We start from the raw sequence: 22,507 nt of genomic DNA, 5'->3' as shown, positions 1-22,507 counted from the left end.
TGTCCCACCATTCGCTCTTGTTGTTTCCCCCTCGGTTTTGACTGTATGTGTGGATCAGCTGAAAAACATATGAAGAAAATTCATGCTGAAATTTAACTGCCTCTGACTGTAAGAAATTTTGTAGTAATTTCTAATGAATTTTATGGAATTTTTAAAAATTAAATTCCTAAAAATAGGTCCTGTTACAGGGTCTAATACTGAGAAATATTTCACTAAATCTCACCAAAATTCACAAAATTTGGTGGCTTGTTTTAGTAAAAATTTTCGCAATATTAGGCCCTGGTATGTGACTTGATCGATCGTACATTCAAGAAAAATTTCATGTTGATATCCTTTCGGAACTTACTGTTCTTATGAATAAAATTCTCCATACAAAATCTACAAGAAAAGTGGATTGATGATATGAAATACGCGGGACCACAATAGTGCATTACAAATTCGACATCGTTCCACCTACGACCTAACACTAATTTACCTAAAAACAATTTTGACTCTAAGCGTACGACAGTATTTTCATAAAAAGGTTGACATCTACATTGTGTGTGTTATCCAGCAACATCCTTACGCTAAATGCATTCAAATTTTTGTGTCTTTGTCAGTGGCATTTTTTGTCGAAAGTTACTTGCTAGAAAGCATCAACTGAATTTGTGCATTACTTTTGCCCTTTGTTTCGAACAACTCTTTGAATCCGTAAATCGTGCCGATCACCATCACAACGGCGAATATCCAAAATGTGATATCGTTACCCCATGATGTCAATAACAACGGGAACGTTTTGGTGACGATGAAAACAGACGTCCAATTGAACAGAACAACGATCGACGAAGCAATTCCCTTTACTTCTGGTGCCAGCAGCTCCCCCATCATCATCCAGGGAATGGGTCCATATCCCAACGAAAAGCTGATGATGAATAGCACTAGACTGACCAATGGAACTAAACCGAAGGCGGATACATCTGTGCCGGCATCTTTTATCTTGAAGTAGATACCCAACACGGTTAGACACAGACACATTATGGCACTGCTTTGAATAAGTAATATTTTTCGACCAGCACGTTCGACGAGGGCAGCCGCGGCGAATGTCATCAAAACTTGTACGACTCCAACGATAATGGAACAATAATTCGGATTTAATGTACTGCCAGCCATTTGGAATATGTCCACCGTAAAGAAGATGACGGCATTGATGCCGGAAAATTGTTGGAAAAACATTAGCATTATGGATATGATGAAACCTTTACGGTTGGTGGGGTTCCTAAGCAAATCTCGGATCGTACCAGAACCGCCAGACGCTTCCAGATCATTTTGGATTTCTTGGATGGCTGCATTTGCATCACAATATTTTCCCCAAAACCATTTCAGTGCAAGCGTTGCGTCGGTGTGCCGTTCCTATTGAGATAAAATAGCCGCTGTAAGTGACATGCTCTGCTCACCCCCAGTTTACCTTATTAACCTAAGTTTTCGTACCTGTTTCAACAGCCATGTCGGACTTTCCGGAACAAAAAACATTCCAACAACGAATACAACTGGAACAACTCCACATACCCAGCTTAAGCTCACCCACGATATGAGTGTGCCAGCCACGAAAACCAGCAGAATGCCAATCGTTAAAAACAGTTGAAAACACGTTCCCAGCAGTCCTCTAATTGACATCTCTGCGAATTCCGAAATAAACATCGGAGTAACAACGCAACTGCCACCGGTGGCAATACCTGCGATAATCGAGTGATATTATTAAATGAAGAATGACTAGAATGAGTCTCTGGTAACCAACCAATCACAAATCTAGCAAAGTAGAGAACACCAACTTTGCTGGCAAAAACTGTTGCAGCCCATCCGATAGTAAAAGTCACACCAATTACCATTGCGCTCTTTTTCCTGCCGATTTTCTCCGCCAAAATACCTGCAAACAGAGATACACTTAGTATATTTAGTCCAGGAATCCGAATGATTTGCACGTCATACCCATTGGAATGGCTCCGCACCACGCTCCGATGGCGAGAAATGAGGCAATCCATGTTCCTGCAATGAAAATGGTGATAATAAGAATGATTGTTCAGTCGCATAGATGTATGGAATCATGTATGAAGCGAAGCAATTAATGACCGCTCTTTAAAGTCTAATTGTTAACGAAACGCAACGAGTTCCAGTAGGACATTTACGTACCCAAAACTTTGAAATATTTTCTAAATTTGAAATATTTCACTAAATATCAAATGTGAATTCCGCCGTACTAACTAGCTTTCAAAATGTCGCTGTGTATCAAATACCAACACATTTGAACGAGGTTCCCATTCTATAGTCTTAGTGATAACTTCTCCAACTTGTCCCGATTATTTATTATTTTATTTAATGTGGCCAAGATAAGCAACAGTATATGGTTTTCCGTTGCATCCTAATGTACATAAATATGAGCGCACAGAGCAAACATTAAACAATCAGCAAGAACAATAAGAAAATATTTGTTTAATTTAATTGAAATTGTTGAATCATTTTCTTTCTCTTTCTCTTCATTTTAATTGAAGGATTTCCGTCCATGGTAATGCGTCAATTTAACTATTGATTCTCTCAATCAGTTTGCTGTTCAATTAATACGATTTGTTTCCTTAATCAAACCATGGTTGGATTGAGCGTTCTTATCTCGCACAAAGATTAAACGATTGAATATGTCGAGTGATAAATTTCTTCCTTCAGATTTCGCTGAAGCTTTCTTCGAGCATTTGTTGGTAGAAAATGTTTGAACTCAAATTCAATGGAAGAGTACTTGTAGATCGTTTAACCTTCGTATGAATAATGGACAACAGATCTTAATGAGAAATTCAAGGGTGTGTCTAATATTTAAGTGTATCTAGTCATAATTGACAGCAGAAACTTTAAACCTACGACAATGATTAGAAAACGGCTACTCTCAGCTGTTGAAAAGCCTGGGTCAAGATATTGACCGCTGTATACGTCAGGCTATGGCATTACGCAAGATTGTGCATCGCAATCTGAATCTAAAATCATTCTTTTCCGAAAAACTTCACAGACCCCAAGCATAATTCTCGAATCTGTTACGTCATTTGATGAAATTATGCTCAACAGGTAAACACAAAATCTTTTATTTTATTCCTGCTAACATGAAATTCGATATATTATAAGGACTTCGTTATAGCCAGAACAAATCGATTATTTTAGTCATAAATGTCAATCATGGCCCTACGTTAGTGAAGGGCCGTGTCGCAAGTCCGTTCACACTGAAAAATTTGACAAAATTTTTTTTCCGCAGGACTGAGGAACATTTATACACGAACTTTTTGACTTTTCCCCCTTTGCTCCTACTACCCCCAAAGTCGTAATTTTAGTCGTAATCTGGGCGTCCATACGAGTTCAACGAGCTATCACACGCCTCATAAGGTTAAGATTTGGCCGAGATATTAAATTTCAAAACTTGGAAATTTGCAGAAATTTGTATGAAGAAATTCGTTTTCATACATTTTGAAATTGATGAATTTTACCAACCTTTGTTACTTTGTCACTCTGTTACTCTGTTACAACGAAACTTTTGAATTTGCCGGTGAATTTGGCTGAAATTTTTAGGGTATGTTAAGGACGTAATTCTAAGAAACTAATTTGAAGGAATTTTTATAAAAGCTTATAATTTCGGAGCTATGAGCGTGTTAACCTATTGAGCTATGGGACCTATAACTCGGAAAATATGGCAGATAGAAAGTTCGTTTAAAAGACAAATTTATAGAGTTTCAGATTTCATTCGACATGTGTTTCATGGTTTTCCTAAAAAGTCGTCTATTTGGGAGCTATGAGCGTTTTAAGTGCGAGCTATGTCAGCCATAACTCGGAAAATACGGCAGATGGAAACTTTGTGAAAAAGACAAAGTTATGGAGTTTTAGATTCTAGTCGACACGTGTTTCAGGGTTTTCCTTAAAGGTCGTCTATTTCAATTTTCAATTTTCATCGAAGTTTTGATTTTCGTCTTTTCAAATTTCGTGAAATTTTTTATTTTCGTCAAATTTTCGATTTTCATCAAATTTTCGATGTTCATCAAATTTTTGAATTTCGTAAAATTTTCAATTTTCGTCAAATGAAAGCTGGAAGGTTCAGATCAAAGAGAAAGTTATACAGTTTTGTAAGAAGAATATTTTCGTTCAAACTACACAGTATAATTATCTATTATCTTCGACCAAATTCTAAAAAATCACAACTTACAAAAGAGCTGATATCGCCCAAAACCACTTACAGTGGAGGTGTGACGCAAGTCCTGTTATCCACTTACAAAAGAACTGATATCGGTATAGGTGACGCTTACAGATTCGACACGCAAAACGATATGCGTCACAAATGGCAGCTGATGAGGAAAGTACGCGAAAGTTTTATCAGCAAAAATCCTACCAGAAAAATTTTAGGAAGAAAATTATAATAAAAAAGTTTGCGTCACAAGTGGCAGATGTTGAGGAAGGAAAATTTTTATAATTGTGAAATATATTGCTTTAAAGAATGAAATTCAAACGGAAGAAAGCCGAATCATCTGCCACTTGTGACGCAAACTTTTTTATTATAATTTTCTTCCTAAAATTTTTCTTGTAGGATTTTTGCTGATAAAACTTTCGCGTACTTTCCTCATCAGCTGCCATTTGTGACGCATATCTTTTTGCGTGTCGAATCTGTAAGCGTCACCTATACCGATATCAGTTCTTTTGTAAGTGGATAACAGGACTTGCATCACACCTACACTGTAAGTGGTTTTGGGCGATAAAATTATCTCTGAATCTTTCGACCATTTTTATAAGTTTAGGTCAGATATTTGAACCCATTACTTGTTGATCCGAGACGAAGTTGATGTCAATAAACACATGATAACGTAACTTTTCATTTTCATTATGATTTTTGGAATGGATTTTACACGGTAACTATTTTCGATCCTCAATCACCACAAACAAATTAACCTGTTACAGACGGCTATCATTTGTTATCGAGAACGACAGCAAGAATAAACGAAGCTCTGACAGATAAAGTCTTATATAGCCAAAATCATGTTCAAAACAAATGAAGTAAAAGAGTTCCTTCTGAAATCAATCTCTGAAAATGATCGATCAAAAGAAGTAATAGATCAGATAGTAAAACTGTTAATATGCTTGCCGAACTAACGTTGATCTCGTGAACCATACAATGACGCACCGCCGTGTAATGGGTTTTACATTCGCCTTCCATCGAAAATACGACTTTAAATCGAATTCGCATATTTAGAAAATGTCAAAATGTTCACCGCTAACACATAGACAAATTTGTAATCTCTAGGGATGAAATATTGGAATTTGTAATCTCTAGGGATGAAATATTGGAAATTGTTAACCTAGAGTTAACAAACTGGAAAGCGCCGTGTATATGATACAAATCGATCATAATTGTAGTAGACATAGCAAACTGAGAGACTTCTCTCTCTTCAAAAACGAATGCTGTCAAGAATCGTTGTCGTGTTGTTGCAATATTTTTGTGTGCTATTGAAGTGATCGACATATTTTGTGTTTGTTTGGTGCTTAGTTTTCGATTAAATTGATAATTTTTGGTGTTTTTCGTGATTTTCGATGAAAGGCGAATGTAAAAGCCATTAAATGACTCGGGTCGAAAAAGATTTTTTCTTCCTGTAGTACCAAAACCGTCACATTCACTCACCAAATTTAGTACCGAAAGAGCAACATTCTCCCCTACTATTTTCTCTCAATTTTCATTCCCGCTTATGTCATTTTCGATCCTATCTTTATTCTTTCCCAAATGTGTCAAGTTGTTGTGTACGCGAATGTAATGTTTTTAGTGTTTTGTGACAATGCATTCATAAGGATTGCTTTCGGCATTCATTCGGATGTCTTTCGGCGTTCCTACAGATTGCTTATTTTTCGACATTTGTGAGAATACATGCTCACGGAACGGACTTCTTTAGGCATTCATACGGATTACTTTCGGCATTAATATGGAATGCTTTTGCACCGGTATGTTGTTCAGTTTTGTTGTTATGTTTTGTTCGGAATGTGACTTTGGTACTCCAGGAAGAAAAATAGTATACAAACCACGGATCAAAAAGGTGTGTTTTAGACCCAGGTGGTGAAAACGTCCTTAGTCTCCGCTCCGCTTCGCGTCGCTCCATCCCTGGACGTTTTCACCACCTGGGTCTAAAACACACCTTTTTGATCCTTGGTATGTAACATCCTATTAAAAATTCTCGGTGTATGTGTGAGCCTCGAGGGTATTGTAACATTCGAATGCGATTGTGAACCTCACGCATTCTCATGTTACAATACCCTCTCAGCTCACACATACACCTCGAATTTTTAAAAATCGTTTTTCGACCCATGTGATTTAAATAACTATTACATGCTGAGGGCGTCAAAAGTAGTGCTTGAAACTTGAAAAGTACGGTTTTCGACGCATGTAGCAAGTAAAAGAAACAAAATTAAAAAACCAACGCCGATCTTATGAACTCTATAATGACATGCCAACATGTTTATAATTAGTAATTTCGTTTGCAAAGTTTTCATTCATTTTTCAAATAATTAAAATGAAATTCGATCCGATTACTCAACCAGAAAAAAAGTTTTTATTTTAGTTCTAAGAGAGTTTAATGACGGTCGAAGCCACTATCAAATTGCATTACGTAAATTCTCTTTATCACTTTGTTTAGTTCAATTACTTAAATTTGTTTTTATAAACTTTGTTGTGATCACTGGCGACTGTCAATTGTATTTCATATTATGCCTGTGTTATGACGAGATAATTGAACGCGTAAACAATTCATTTATAAAGTGCATCATGTTACATGCATGCGATGTATTATGCACTTTTATTAAATGGAATATCAATAAAATTTTGTTCGTTGTTTCCTTTTTCATTTAAAATTTAATTTTTATTTAAGTCAATCTATGTAATACCTATACGTTATATTAGCCCCCTTCAATGAACATAATGTATTCCGGAAGAACAATTCGGAAAGTTATGTATTGATTATACAACTCTAAATTTCTTTCTTTTCGCGCTGATGATGACGACGAATTAGAATGAAAGACGAGCAGATATAAAAGTGATTCAGTCTATTTTCGTTGTGAGACTCAATTCAAACAGCTTAATATGCGCAATGAAATTGTGAAAAATAAAATATAGATTTTCATTGACGTTCAAAAAAACCACATGTGACATTGAATCAAAATATAAAACATTCTTGGCAGTAATTAAAAAAAGTAAAAAAGAAAAACTGATAACACTGACGGCATGAGAGTGTGTTGATTGGTAAGAGATCGAATTCAAAATGTTCTGATACTGTGGTGGTTAAAGAGATGTATTTTCTAAAGCAATGAAAGAAAGAAAATAGAAGAAAAATTAATTTCTGACAAAGCAAGGTGCGGTTGAACAATTTTTTATTTTTTTTAGAAAAATTCGTAAACATTGGGTTTCTTTACTGAATTTGTAAGGTCTAGTGACCAGACTCTGGTCCTCACGATTATTTGGAACCAAAATTAAAAATACTTTATTTGTCGTGAGAACCACTCCTTTAAAATTCAGTAAGGGAACCAAATGATGTTTTCGAACTTTTCGAAAAAAAAAACTTTTTTCGGCCCCACCGTGATAAGTTCAATTTTTGTATCGAATGACACAATTTCGATGCACACATGTTGGGCTCTTTAAAATATAAGTTTCTTCATCCAACAACCGAGTCATCAGCACACTTTTTTTATATAAACCGATTCGTAAAAATGTTTTATAAAAATGTTTGTTTCAAGTCCACACGATTTCATTTGTTGCTGATGTAAACAGAAACAATTTATTATTAAATTTAACACACATTGCAGAATTCCGTGTGTGTTTGTTGTTTTTTTTTTTTGAATTATTATTTCCAGCTCGTCGTTTTTATTGGCTGAAATGAGTTTTACCTTCTTCGTCGTCACCAAGCGAGCCTCCACATATTTATGTAAATTTATCAGCACATTCAAATTTATTTTATTTCATTTTTTTATTTATTAAATTTAAATTTTAATGTTCGTAGCGTTGGATGTTACACCATCAAGATAAAGTAGAGCATACATGTGTGTTCAACATTTCGAAAATTTCTTGAATAAAATTGATAATAATTGAAAAACCTGATTGTGAATTATCTGTCGGGAAAAGCTGCAAAAAATGCAGAAAAAGACCGAAGCGAATTTGTAATGCTGAAGTGGATGTGAATTGATTTCATTAAGAGGAATTTCAGAAACATGATACGTTACTATCGTTTGATAAGATAGTTTGAATGGTTAACCGAAATTATCATTTCAAAAGCAAAGGTTCAAAGTATTCGAAAGACAATGATAAGATAATTGAGTGTGATTTTCGATAGAGGATCCGATGGTAATTGCTTTGGGGAGGACATAGTGTGGTATTTTCAAGTAACACTATCGCCATTTCATTCGATATACACAAAAGTATGAACCCACTTTGTATTTCTCTTAATTGGCCATCCTCATCAGTCAGTTTCACTTTAATAAAAATTATTGAAGAGCAAACAGCAGACTAATTGTCTTTTTAAAATAATATTTTAAATCGAGTTGGTTCAAAATCGCCTCTTATGTGATTAGATTAGATTACACCAGTTAGCTATTGATGCGTTCCTTTAATTTGGTTCAGCTGCTTTTCTATTCGGGTTTCGTAGACATATAAGTTGCATCTGCAAGCGAATTCATGTAAAATTTTTTTAACCTTTTCAATGTCAATTAGTTAAAATTTGTTCATTGTTTTCGATAAGAATGACATAGAGACGAGGTAACCAAAAAGTAGCTGACTGCTGGGAACTCTACATTAGCTTTCCTCTGCACATTGCGATGCTGGAGTAGTAGGGCTACTCAGACTTCAATCTCTCAACAGGTTATCTTCAGGGTCAACGTCACAGGTCTACTTCAGGTTTTAGGTGGAGATTAGACCTAGATTACGTTCAATGCTGTAACAACGACGTGTTTAATAGAAAGCTAGTTTGATTGGCTACAAATCAGACAAGTCTCTAAGTTTAAAGAAGTGTGAGAAGTTTAGTAAATTTCTTTGAGAATTGTTGTTTTGCCTAATAAATTTCATTAAATCCGTCATCTGTTGTCAACAAAGGAATGAGCGATGAGCTTCAGCTCGTATTGACTTAAATATAGAAAAAATCAATTGAAGTACAAGATTTGTGGTAACATACTTGTCATATTGTAATAAGTTCTAACTTTGACCGATTGTCTCCATCGAAATTTTTTTTAATTATTTTTAATTCAAATCACGTACGAAGCTTCGCGAAGTAATGTGCAATAAACCGTAAATAGAAGCAGAGATAGAAATAGCTCGATTTTACGGTCAATGCTAAATTTGTTATCATAAAAATTACGAAAATCATTGTCGATGATTTGAAAATGACTTCAACAACCAAAATCTACTGTTCGCAAAGAGTATTAATTGATTTCAATCTCAAAATGTTTCTACATCAGCCGCAGCCATCAATCCATAAATCCATAATGATATTCCGCTAATCTAATTCAGATTCAGATGGGTACCGTTCTGCCGTAAATATTGAATTGAACATCATAATGTGAACATTTCTATACATTTTTACTGATTTATTGCACTCTATCTCGTTCATGTATCAAATATGGCAAATAAAAATTATAACAAAAAATAATAAAACCGGCGGGAAAGCAATTAGCTCGGCTATCTTATCAAAAAAAAAATTGTTGATGTCTTATGCCACATGATGCATACGTATAGTATACGCGAACACACATCGCCCATAATGTTACGTTATTAGCCTCTATATCAATAAAACAATTTTCGAAAATGACAAAATGATGTTTATATACTTCAAAATAACAATCAAATTGATTACCCGGGAGTTATTAGATGGATTATGCAATATAATTTTCAGAAGTTTTATGAATTTTATTGGATTCGACCAGATTCGACCATTGATTTGAGTTTAAATAAAATTAATTTCAGCAAAACAGTTCTGTTTACATACCTTCCTCGGGCGTTGCATACAATGATGTGGTATTTAAATTTTCCAGATTGCTCAGTTGCGGTAAAACCGGAGCTGTCCATGCTAAGCCTGTACCGGCGGCGACCGCACTTAAACACACTGCATGTAGAGGAAATAATTTTTTTTTGGTTCAAATTCAGTGAAATTCACCAGACAAATTTCATGAAATTCACTTACGTATAACTGTAGCTAGGTACTGATTAGCTTTACTAATTTTTGCCCCATGTAAAGGTCCATATAGCATTGGATTAGCAGCGGTTGGATCATCGTCTTTTTCATTTATTGTCTGGAAATGTTAAACAGAAAAAAACGGTGAATTCAATTTGCCAACAATGTTAGGAGTAGAAAGATGACTTTACTGAAATAGTTCACGTGATGTTTTCAGTAAATCGTACTAGTAACAATTCTCATTGCCGGAATTTATAACCAGGAAAGCATCAAGTGATGGATCAATTTCTGAAATCTTCTTGGTGGAATAATTGTTCGGTTCTAAGTTTTCACCTAAAAAATCAAATGCTGATCGGTCGTATCTGTAAAGCAGTTTGACTGAAGCGTGTTTCATTTCACAAACGTGTAAACAAGACGTAAAGGATATGCAAAATAGGCCTCTCTTCGACATATGTTTTCTAAAAATAGTTCAACAAATTTACATAAATTTTGTCGATCTGTTGACACCGCAAATCGATAATGTATTCGCCGGTGGTTGCTTTGGCGGTAAAAATTGTGGTATATAGCTCTTTTCACGATCTTTCTAGTGATGTGAATTCATCCGGCGGCAATGTTTTTGCATTTCCGATGGTGATCCACCACCACCATACATACTATATACTACCTGTTGCATTACGCTGTAACATTTTTGTTCTAGAGTTCTAACCAGTAGGTTTATATCAACCTCTTCCGTCTGTAATTTTTGACGATTGTTTGAAAACCAAATTGCCATTCAAGAATTGGAAATAATTTCTTGAGTGAAATGCCGTTAGAGAACCTTTGTCCAAATATTTTCTAGAAACTTCAATTTTCTCAAACAACATTATTTGAAAGGGGAGATGTCTTGTCTTGAAGCTACGCATTGTAAGTAGAATAGGTCTGGAACACAAAGTTCGTTTTTCTTATAATTCACTAATGTGATATGTCCCATTTCTGCATTTAACTATTCATATAAAATGTTCAACGCGCATAAAAATCTCTAAAATTCAGACCAATTTTAAAAAGAGATCTCAAAAACAGGAATGCTTCCTGCATTTAATTGATTTGCATATCGAACAACGAAATTATTTAGTTTCAAAATAAACGCGAATTGAAATAAACCTTGCAATGTATACCTTCTACATGTGATGTTGCAATTGGAAGTCTTAACAAAAATATAAAATAAAATGTTTTATTGCTTTTGTGCGTAATTTGATTCGATATTCATTGTAAATGTATTGCTTTTCTGTGCTGTTCGATATATCACAGCGATATATTGAAGGTCTGTGTCAAACGAAGCTACAATTACAAATTTGTTCCATATTCTACTAACAAACCGAGAAATAATCTAAACCAAAATATCATATTCAACAATCGACACGTACAACTCGAAGTGCTTATGATAATGATTTTTTTTTTTAATTCAACTTTTTCAATATGGTTGTTCATTGGGATGATGTGAATTTTAACCACCATCCTTCGATTCAAATCAGAATTTTCAAACGGTGAGCTGAACGGAGACGGTGAGCTAAGAGTGAGTGAGTTACTCGTAGCATATAAATAGTTCTAATAGTCTGCGGAAATTACAAATTTGCAAGGACTTTTTGAGCCGACGTCAGAAACTTCCTTACTTACTTAAAGCTTTTCGAAGAAGCAGCGAACAGTTCGCCAAAGTAAAGCTAAAGTGTTTTCTTTTGTAACACTTTTCAAACGTGGTCTCACACTGCTTTTTTGGGAATTTCAACTTAAGGGTCGCCAAAATGTAATGGCGCTAAATGGAAATGTTCTAGGTGACTCAGGCGCCAAATTCTTTTGGAAGTTCTATTTTCGCAGAGATATTTAGATAACAAGATATCGAATTTGCCGTCCTTCTTTTCCATATGGGCAAAAAGGGTGCCCTTGGTTCATTCACACGACAAAATAATGTTTATACCCTGCTGAGACACACCCAGTACGAATTTTCGCTTAGGACGTATTAGAGTATCAATATTTGTTGCTGAGTAAAACGAAATTCGGTACAACTCAATCCCATTTTTTGTATGTAAACCAACGCTATATCATCGTTTCATGAATGAAGTTCAACAACATCGAAACAGTAAAGTAGTTACAATTTTGGTCTATTTTTAAATACTCATATAGATCCGAATATGTGTACTATAACTCACGGTATAAAATAGATCGGGGCATTGAGCCAAACACACATAAAGTTCAAATTAGTGTCGTCATTATCATTGGACTGCTTTATTTATCGAGAATAGTTCCAACTGTTTTGAATGATAGAAAAACGAAATTTCTTTAATCATCGAACATTTAAATTGATTCGGGGTAGAAAAAAAGGTAAACGGAAGCACATCAATCATAAAACTACCATATAGGTCGGAAGAAGAATTATATCAAATTCAAAAATCTCAACGGTGAACTCTTCAGTAGATTTCATAACATTCGAACACAAATTTTCACGATCAAATTTACCTGCCACCATCTAGCCATGGCTCTAGCCATTTTCTCCGGATCCATGTTATCCCGTTACGCGCACCAATTTATCGAGATTTTATTGCGAGAAAAATAATGAAAACAAAAAAAAAAACAAGAAAAAAACGAAAATATTGGTGGCTATCGCTTTGACAAAATAAAATTGATTTCTCTGATGAACTGCTTTTCAAAACGAAATATATTTCACTCAGCCTCAGAAGAAGAATATATGTGTCACTTCGACGACCGAAACAGCTACTGCATTAGAAAATGTATGCTACTATCCTTTTGGCAATTAGCTACTTCTGAGACGACCTATGTCTAATTTAAATTAAACCAATTGTACAGAGATGCATCGCATATTCTACATTTTTAAGACATTAACTAGAAAACATCTGATTTGGTGTATATATAATTTGCATACGTATCAGTTGTTTCAAGTCAACCGAAATTTTCGGATTTATGTATAAGGGATTTTGCGGTCGACATATTGTTGCGTCATCAAGTTGCATATTATGTAGGTAGATAACCCATAGGTGTTTGTTTATACACTTTGACAATTTATTTATAATTTATTTTTATTGTGAAAAAATCGATTTGACTCTGTCAATCAAAAAGTCGATGATTTTTCCGATTTAGATCGATATGTTGAGTCGGTCATGCATCACGAGAAAATCTAGTTCGAGCCAAGACATTGTTGTAAAATTGATGATGCATCGAACGATGGGCGATGCATTTCTATTCTCAATTTACTTAATTTCAATGCCAACGAATTAATAGATGGATGGTTGTTGTTTGGTAAATTGTAAAATAACAAAATACGTATCGAGATGAATGAATAGTGAGGAAATGTGTAAGCAGCTGATTTCATTAGGCATTCAATGCATGAGTATGAATTGAGTGTGAATTGTCCAAGAGAAATTAGCTCAAACTTTTTATAATATGGGATTGTGATAGGGGTTTCACCTAGACATTATTCAATGTTTGAGAAGCCATTGACAAGAATTTTTCTGAAGAATTCTAACTGCAGTGACCAATGTTTGGTCAAGTTTTAGACTTTCATCTATTTACCGTTACTTTAAAAAAATTTACGTCCGTAATACCAACAACGAATATGTTAGCTTTTAATAAAAAATAGATTTGGTTGTAGCAGTTTAACTCGCTCTGTGAACAGTCAGCATGTTAGTCAAATTTAGGCAAACTTCTGACTTTTCTCAGAACTGGTCACACCGGTCACACCTCTAAAGCTATTTTTTATTGAAAGCTAACACAATCAAGATATCAAATCTGTTACTTCTTTTGCTTAAACTATCGTTGAAATCTTTTACTTCTTCAGTTTTACTTTACATTTTACTGTAATAAGAGAAAACTAACTAGAACTCATTTTATATTCTTTTCGTCGTTGTCTATGACAGGTGACAAAGTTTTGAAAAGATTCGAAAATTGAGAGAATTAAAAAAACATGTTGGCCTTATATCAACAGCAATAGAAATGCAATGAAATCGATTGTATCTATAAATAGTAGAGTGGATTGATTTTAACAACTTCAAAATCCGCACCCACCTCCATTCGAGACTAATCAAACTGCATCCTTACTGCACATGCTACGACAAACTACAACCCATTAAAGATATCTAGATGCGCTTCACCTCTCCAATGATACCCCACATCACACATAACGAGTTTGGGAGCTACGAGTTTGGTTGGGTATGGATTTTAAAGGTGGTGAAATCGATGCACCCTAATGCATAGGTCGTAAAATTCAGAGCGATTTCCTCCGGCATCGTTGTATTGAACGTTGGAATTGTTTACATTTCTGCTCGGACTTGGATTGGGATCTAGGAATTATAAAGTCATAAAGTGATCAAAGTAGATCGCAATAGTGTTTCACAGTAAACAAAACGGCTGAATTAGTTCATTTTACGTAAAAACGGTCAATTGTGCAATTTTGATGCAGAAACGAGAATCAAAAGAAAATAAATGCAAAACTTGCCTCTTGCATAAAATTTCGTATCATTTTATTAACAATTTTTTTTGAATAATAAATTGTTTATCAAACAAGAAAAGAATGAGTGTAAAATGCAAACGAAAATAGAATGGGAACTACACAAACCGTAATATATTTATTAGCGAAACACACCCACTTTACGCTGCTAAAACGTATAAAACGTCTGTGGTATACACAATAATTCTTGATAAAGTTCAAATGAGAGAAGAGAAAAATTGTTTTGCTTTTTGATTGTAAACTTGACAATCAATTTTTATTTTAAGAAAGCAGGTTTCGCGGCCTGCACATTTCATAGAAAAAGAAATAGAAAATTTCACAAAAAACACAAAATTTTATCAACGAAAATAGTTGCTCACTATCACTCTGATAAACACCGAACGCGATTAACATTCATCAAAAAATCTTCAACAATAGTTATTTGTTTACCAAGGAGAGAAAATAGGAAATTCTAACAAGAAAACGAAAGTTTTGATTCGCTCGAGTTGGAATTTCTTACTTCTTCCCGAGGTGAACGCATAATCTTTCATCGGTGCGTGGCGTAAACAACCGTTTTTATCCACGAAGCAACATATCAATATGTTGCACCAATTTTCAAATTCTAAACAAAGTGAATGTAAACAAGGTTCTGAAAAACAATTTGACATGGTTTTGTTAAACACACTCATTACAATTTGTATGAAAAGAAAACTTGAAAAAAAAAAAATTTTATCAAGTTGACATTACACACAATCTGTAATGAATGTTTCACCGACTTCGTGATCGACTCAGAAGTGTTGCAAAGAGGAAAAAGTTTGGTTCGACCTATGAGAAACCCAAAAGTAGAGAAATAGTTATCATGCGAGGCGAAGCCGAGGACAATAAGCCCATGTACACAAGACTTTTAATTTTTATCCGGTGTTATGTTAATGTATTTTACATGCTACATGCGTCGAAAACCGTACTTTTCATGTTTTAAGCACTTTCTTCGACGCCCTCAGCATGTAAAATACATTACATAACTCGGGATAAAAATGAAAAGTCTCGTTTTCGTGTGTTTATTGACCTCGGCTTCGCCTCGGATCAACAAAATTCACACGAAAACTCTACTTTTCAACTTTTTATCCCTAGTCATGTAAACTGCCTGCTTACTACCTGCTTACTACCTGCTTACTACCTGCTTACTACCTGCTTTTGAAATCTTAAACAATTTTCTTCTTTTCCCTAGGTGTATAATGTGCCACTTTCGACCGTAGCATATAAATAAAAAAAAATCTCACCAGAACTGTCATACGAGAGAGCGTTTTGTCGCAGCAGTTGAGTGGATAAAATAAGGTTATTCACTCCGCACGGATGAAAAAAAAGATGAAAATAGACATTTTGTGTGTAAATAAAGAAAACGGTAACTAGACTTTTCGTATGCATTGACTCATATAGCATTTGTTGGACAAAGCAAATATTGAATTTCCAATTGAAATAAAGTAGAGATTTAATGTGGACCGATGAATGTGCATAAAGAACATTCTGTTAAAATTCGGTGGTTGGTTGCAATTGAATTTCCGCATAACATTTATAATACGATTACGCCTATGTACGTGTACATTTAATTACGAAAATCATGTTTCTACGTCTCAATAAAATCAATTTATTATATTTTCTGTTTGGAAAGTTTTGAACGTTGAAAATGTTATCAATAAATTCCCGGCTTACCATATGGATTCCGTACGAATTGGAATTATTGTAGTGTGGGCGATCTGAAGAAATAAAATGTATTGAGATCATGCACGCAAATTCCGAACAATTCCTACACAATAAAATGGAAATTTCGAATAGGAAGAATAAAATAAACCAGACAGTGCACCGAAGTGCAACGTGCAGTCTCGCTTGTGCATTATGTCCTTTGCATTGTTTACACCGGATATCGATCCCACTGGTCGGTTTACTATAAGATATGCAGCGACCTTGTTATTAAGTGGTGTACGAAAGGTGTGTGCAAGACATGAGAATGATTAATTTTGAAAGTAAATTGACTTGTCTTCAAGAAAATGAGAATCAAATAAACTTCAAGCGAAAACTGCAACAACCTGATTAGACATTGCAATGACAACCGGACAAACTGTTCATTGCAATCGAATTGGAGATCATTTTTCGTTACAGGTTAGTTTTCAACAAAGAGTTTTCTTTTCCAAGTCATGGCCAGGTCAGAAGATTTTATCTTAGAGTAATTATACCTAGAGAGGAAATTTGTACGACGAGATGTGGTCCCAACATCAGTTTCTTATGATTTACAAATTTCGTTTAATTTTACACCAATACATATATGCGTTGACGCTATTTCGCTTCTGATAGTTCAATTTGCCCTCTTAATTAAGAGGGAAAACACACATACCTATAAACATTTCGTATTTCATGTTGGGACCACATACTTTACGTAATTTTATTCGAAATTTCCTCTCTAGGTATAATTACTCTTAGGATTTTATGATGTTCCCCAAAATTTCTTTAGTAGAGGTCCTTAGCATAAAAATAGTTCACTTTATAGTAGAATGGTGCGCTTTGGACCAGTGATTAATATTGGTAGCCTGAGTCCAAAAAGATTAACACCCCTCAAAAAACCCCACCCCACCACTCACAACCCCTCACCAAAGGTTTTAGTGTAAGGGTCACTTCAATGAATTATTGTGAAGCGTCTGTCAATGCTAGACTGTCGATATGGGGCTTAAACGAAAGGTAAAGGTTCATACTTTTTTTATATGACCAAACGCTTTTCAATTTCTCCATTTTCCTCATCAATTTTCCGAGTTTTCCATTAAAATCTATGAAATCTCAAATATGAAGGGTAGTGAATACGTTAAAAAACTTTATGTGTCTACATCCTTCTGCAATATGGTTATCCAATGACTTCTTCGCTAATTTGACGAAAAAAATTTAAATAATGTGTCATAGACTAGGAGATACGCTCGGTTTTCCACCACTGGAAAATTTCATTGAAACACTTTTTTACATAGAACTGATTAAATATACGAGCTATGTCATTGAATTTGCGAGATTATCATAGGAGACTTTACTGACGCATTTATTGAACTCTAGGAGAAACCCATACACCATTAACATCAGATCACCCACCACCCACTCTTCCCCTATTGAACAAATTGAAGAAAAATTTTAAAATAGAAAGCAGCCTATTTTTGAACTGACAAATTTACGCTGTAAATGTTTGGAATATTGCCTGCAATACCTTTTTCAATGGGACAGTGGAAATAATTAAGAGTAAGTACGTAAAATACTACATTTTCAAATGAATATCGTTGTACAATTACGCTGCAAAAATGGTGCAGAGGCAGTTTCTGTCTACGGAGTAAAAATGATTCAAATGTCCCACGTTCAGCAATTCTTCACTCACATCCCACATTATGTGGTTTAATTATTTGGATATCTTTTATGAATGAAGCTTCTGGTATCACTACATCCTCTTTATTTTATTTACTAACGACGTATTGGAACATTCCCAGGTAAAAAAAGTTCTCACAAATGTCTGAATCTGTCGAAATCAGATATCTCAGACAAACGATTTTGAGACTTGAGATATCTGATTTCGACAGATTCAGACTGTGAGATATCTCATTGCAAAAATTTTTTCACTGGGGATTACCATTGAGAAGCTTGAAACTATTTGATTTGCTCGATTTGCTCTACCATCAAAAATACTCGTCTGATACCGTAATAAATGTATCTACATTATGATATTATGATAACAAATACGTCAGAAAAAACAATCTGTCACTTATTTTTGGCACCGAAGGTCATGGTCTCGAAGGTGGCTAGTTCGCCAGTGGTTTTTGTGCCAGGCCTCGGCTGTGATGTTGATTCAATGCAAAGAAACGTTACGTTCGGACAGGCTAGTTTTGTGAAATATAAGCCTGGACTAAATGTTACAGGCTGTGACAATTTCAATGGGCATCGGGGAATCTGGCACACGCGATCATAGTATGCGCCCTTTTACTACATGTAACGAAAAGTCATGATAGTGCCATATTCGACCCTTAGAGGTGAATCTGGCACACCATCAATTTGTATGGTGTGCCAGATTACCTTACGCCATTTCAATGATATGATAGGGACAGTGATCAGAGCAATAATGTTGTCTTATCAGCTATCATTAGCGAAGACCTAAGCCGTCAGCCATCGCCATAGGACTGCGAGGTGTGTTTCTAGGTCCTAGAGATTAACTAGTCATACGCACCCATTTGCTCTCCTGGAGTAAGGCAATGGTGTTAGTTGGAGATGAAATGAAGAGTATGGTTACTAGTGGTACACCAGATGTTTGGAGATGCGAGGAGATTATTTCGTTCATAGAAAGTTTTGATGGAATCATCTCCATGGCTGGTTTTGTTTATTGGTCTGTTGCGGCTATGGCGGTCTATTACTATTTCGACATAATCATCTTCAAGCATCTACCATTTTCAAAAGCAGTTAAGTCCGCTGCCCATATAGAACGTGAGACAGAAAGAGACAACTATATTTCCTCTTCCAACGTTAGAAGAGTTGAGAGAATGATGGACTACAGGGTAGTACAATGGATCACAAGATCTGTGTGCATCGATCAAAAATGATCGTAATATATTGATTCATAAAAGATATCCAAATAATTAAACCACATAATGTGGGATGTGAGTGAAGAATTGCTGAACGTGGGACATTTGAATCATTTTTACTCCGTAGACAGAAACTGCCTCTGCACCATTTTTGCAGCGTAATTGTACAACGATATTCATTTGAAAATGTAGTATTTTACGTACTTACTCTTAATTATTTCCACTGTCCCATTGAAAAAGGTATTGCAGGCAATATTCCAAACATTTACAGCGTAAATTTGTCAGTTCAAAAATAGTCTGCTTTCTATTTTAAAATTTTTCTTCAATTTGTTCAATAGGGGAAGAGTGGGTGGTGGGTGATCTGATGTTAATGGTGTATGGGTTTCTCCTAGAGTTCAATAAATGCGTCAGTAAAGTCTCCTATGATAATCTCGCAAATTCAATGACATAGCTCGTATATTTAATCAGTTCTATGTAAAAAAGTGTTTCAATGAAATTTTCCGGTGGTGGAAAACCGAGCGTATCTCCTAGTCTATGACACATTATTTAAATTTTTTTCGTCAAATTAGCGAAGAAGTCATTGGATAACCATATTGCAGAAGGATGTAGACACATAAAGTTTTTTAACGTATTCACTACCCTTCATATTTGAGATTTCATAGATTTTAATGGAAAACTCGGAAAATTGAAGAGGAAAATGGAGAAATTGAAAAGCGTTTGGTCATATAAAAAAAGTATGAACCTTTACCTTTCGTTTAAGCCCCATATCGACAGTCTAGCATTGACAGACGCTTCACAATAATTCATTGAAGTGACCCTTACACTAAAATCTTTGGTGAGGGGTTGTGAGTGGTGGGGTGGGGTTTTTTGAGGGGTGTTAATCTTTTTGGACTCAGGCTACCAATATTAATCACTGGTCCAAAGCGCACCATTCTACTATAAAGTGAACTATTTTTATGACTTTTGTTCTACAAGAACCTCTACTACTTTAGAAATTACGGACCAATTCGGGGAAAACTAAATCTTTTCGAATAAAAATATTGATAAACTAAATAATCGAACTAAATTCAAAAGAAATATTTTCGATATGAAGTGGATGTGCAACATACAATTCACCTTGACCTTTACATTCTTCGAATACTGCGTTTGTAAATTTTCGTTGATGAATGATTACTTAAACGTTCCATAATCCCTTCAGATTCGAGTACTAGCCATCATTCTCTCATATCTTCGCTAAAACTCAAAATCCAAACAAACTGAGGGCGGAAGCTTCCGAGAAAATTTCTATGAAAATATTTACTTTTTTATAAATTGATGTGACTTCTACTACGCAATTCATTTATTGTTAGATAACCCGCCGTTCATCCCAGGGCTTAGATATAGTCTATACCGTGTTACGCGAATAAAATGTGAACTCAACACTGAAATTAGTGGGGGCATAAATTTGAAATATTCGGACATTCCATCACATGTGTGTTATAATAGAACTTCCAATCTAACTGGTGCTGTTGATAAGATTATAATTTTTGAATTGAATGATGAGCGATAGGTGAATTGCTGTACTTTTTTCCCGATAATAAAACAATACGTCCGCATTTACAATTAATAAATTTTAAATCAAGACATTAAGGAAATGTACGTTTCGAATTAAGTGAAAGCACGGTGCTTAGCACCTATGTAGTCTGACGTGAATCAGTTTTTATTGACCGAGTGCGATTAAATTTTAGAATTGAAAATATTCGGTTGGACACGTCACGTAGTACATTTTATTGGAATTTGGAGGCTTTCGTATCGATTTGCAGCCGAAATTTCTACTTAAGTTGAGCTTTTACAACGGATTATTGTTGTTTTGTTTCTTATAGGCAACAGTTGACATCAATTCTTTGAAGAATTACTATTAGTATAGGTCAGTAGAAGTTCGCCAAAGAATTATTCAGTTTCACAGCTATACTGTCTGAATTTTTCATTGATAATTAAATTTCATACCGAAAAATCTTCAGAATTCTTTTAACAAACTCTTTGCCAGTTGTGGCAAATTTATCCTAACACACTTATAGCACAGGAGAGTAGTTGTCTTTAATTTATTTTATAAAAAAAAAAATATTTTTCGATCTGGAGAAATTTGCTTGGTCTTCTTAAATAATATGAGGAGAAAAGCCGGAAAATATTCACTTACTATGCTGGGTGGTGGTTTGTTATTATTTTCCATAATTAAATGCGATATTCACCACTCTCACAAAATGAAACAAACGCGAGAAAAACACCTTTACAGTAAATTAAAATTTTTATTAATCCACTAACCGCGTGCGAACATCTGCAAATAACTAACTGAAGTCAAAAGTAGACTCGCCGATCCATGGTGAATTATTAAAATTTTTCATTCATGTGTGTAAAAAGCAACGATTGTAGAGTATAGGAGACGGTTTTTATTATAACACTAAGACAGTTTTTCTTCCACTAAGTTTTTTTTACATTATAATATACGCACTGATACACGTTTCGTTCTTATCAACATGCGTCTTAATAAGCCACTATGCGCAAAGTTTTTTTTTAAGTTTTAAATAAAAATTTTCACAAATATTTCGTTTTCGTTCGATTAAGCGTATGTGGTAGGTAGTGCGTCGTGTCCAATATTATTTTATATTTGCATCTTGCTTAAGATAGATACATGACCGGGCTACCGCCTAATATTAAAGTACTAAAATGTGCGTTCCGTTTTAATCGCACGTTGCGGTTGCCTAAATTTCTTATCATTTTATATCAACAATACAAATAAATTGATGGCAGATAAAGTTTTCGATTGTAGTAAGGGAAATGAACGAAAATTTGTTTAAAAATTTGTTTGGCTTTTTTTTTGTAGAAAAAGACAAGCAAAGACTTTTTGCCAAATTAGGTACAGAGTTTGATTTAAAGTCGGTAGAGGTAGATTATTCGAAATGGGACAATGTGAGACAAGTTAAAAGGAAGTTGGGATGGTCGAAAATTCCGAAAAAATCGAGGACAGGATTTATGGACGGTCACTTACCGTCAAAACGTTTTCACGAAATTACTTGGAGGGATTCTTTTGAAAATCCACCTATCAAAATCGGACCCATTTCGTCTGGGATGGATATATACATGGTTTGATAGGTCTTTGCCAGTAGACCTCAAAACAGGCCTCACACAGTCTCGAGCCACACCTGGTTGCTGGTGGAAGATCTCTGAAGTTGGAAAAATAATTTTTTGGCCGTTATAAATGATCGTTTCGG

At 34.9% G+C, this 22,507-nt stretch overlaps 1 protein-coding gene across 2 annotated transcripts; it reads right to left on the bottom strand.

Moving 5' to 3' along the window:
- Positions 1-428: 428 nt before the first annotated feature.
- Positions 429-21,941, bottom strand: LOC119067337 (facilitated trehalose transporter Tret1). Of its 2 annotated transcripts, none has more exons than XM_037170242.1 (7): positions 21,436-21,941; positions 10,200-10,308; positions 10,005-10,121; positions 1,966-2,022; positions 1,775-1,903; positions 1,468-1,712; positions 429-1,389 (listed from the first exon to the last, which is right to left on the bottom strand). In XM_037170242.1, exons 1-7 carry the CDS (start codon positions 21,466-21,468, stop codon positions 619-621), a joined length of 1,461 nt encoding a protein of 486 aa, XP_037026137.1. In that variant the 5' UTR covers positions 21,469-21,941; the 3' UTR covers positions 429-618. The 2 variants fall into 2 exon arrangements, with proteins under 2 accessions (XP_037026137.1, XP_037026136.1); XM_037170241.1 differs by lacking the exon at positions 21,436-21,941 and adding an exon at positions 12,681-12,962.
- Positions 21,942-22,507: the final 566 nt, after the last annotated feature.

This window comes from Bradysia coprophila, assembly GCF_014529535.1.
Source record: "Bradysia coprophila strain Holo2 chromosome X unlocalized genomic scaffold, BU_Bcop_v1 contig_12, whole genome shotgun sequence".
In the NCBI taxonomy this organism is placed as follows: Eukaryota; Metazoa; Arthropoda; class Insecta; order Diptera; family Sciaridae; genus Bradysia; species Bradysia coprophila.
This window is presented reverse-complemented; position numbering and strand designations above follow the sequence as displayed.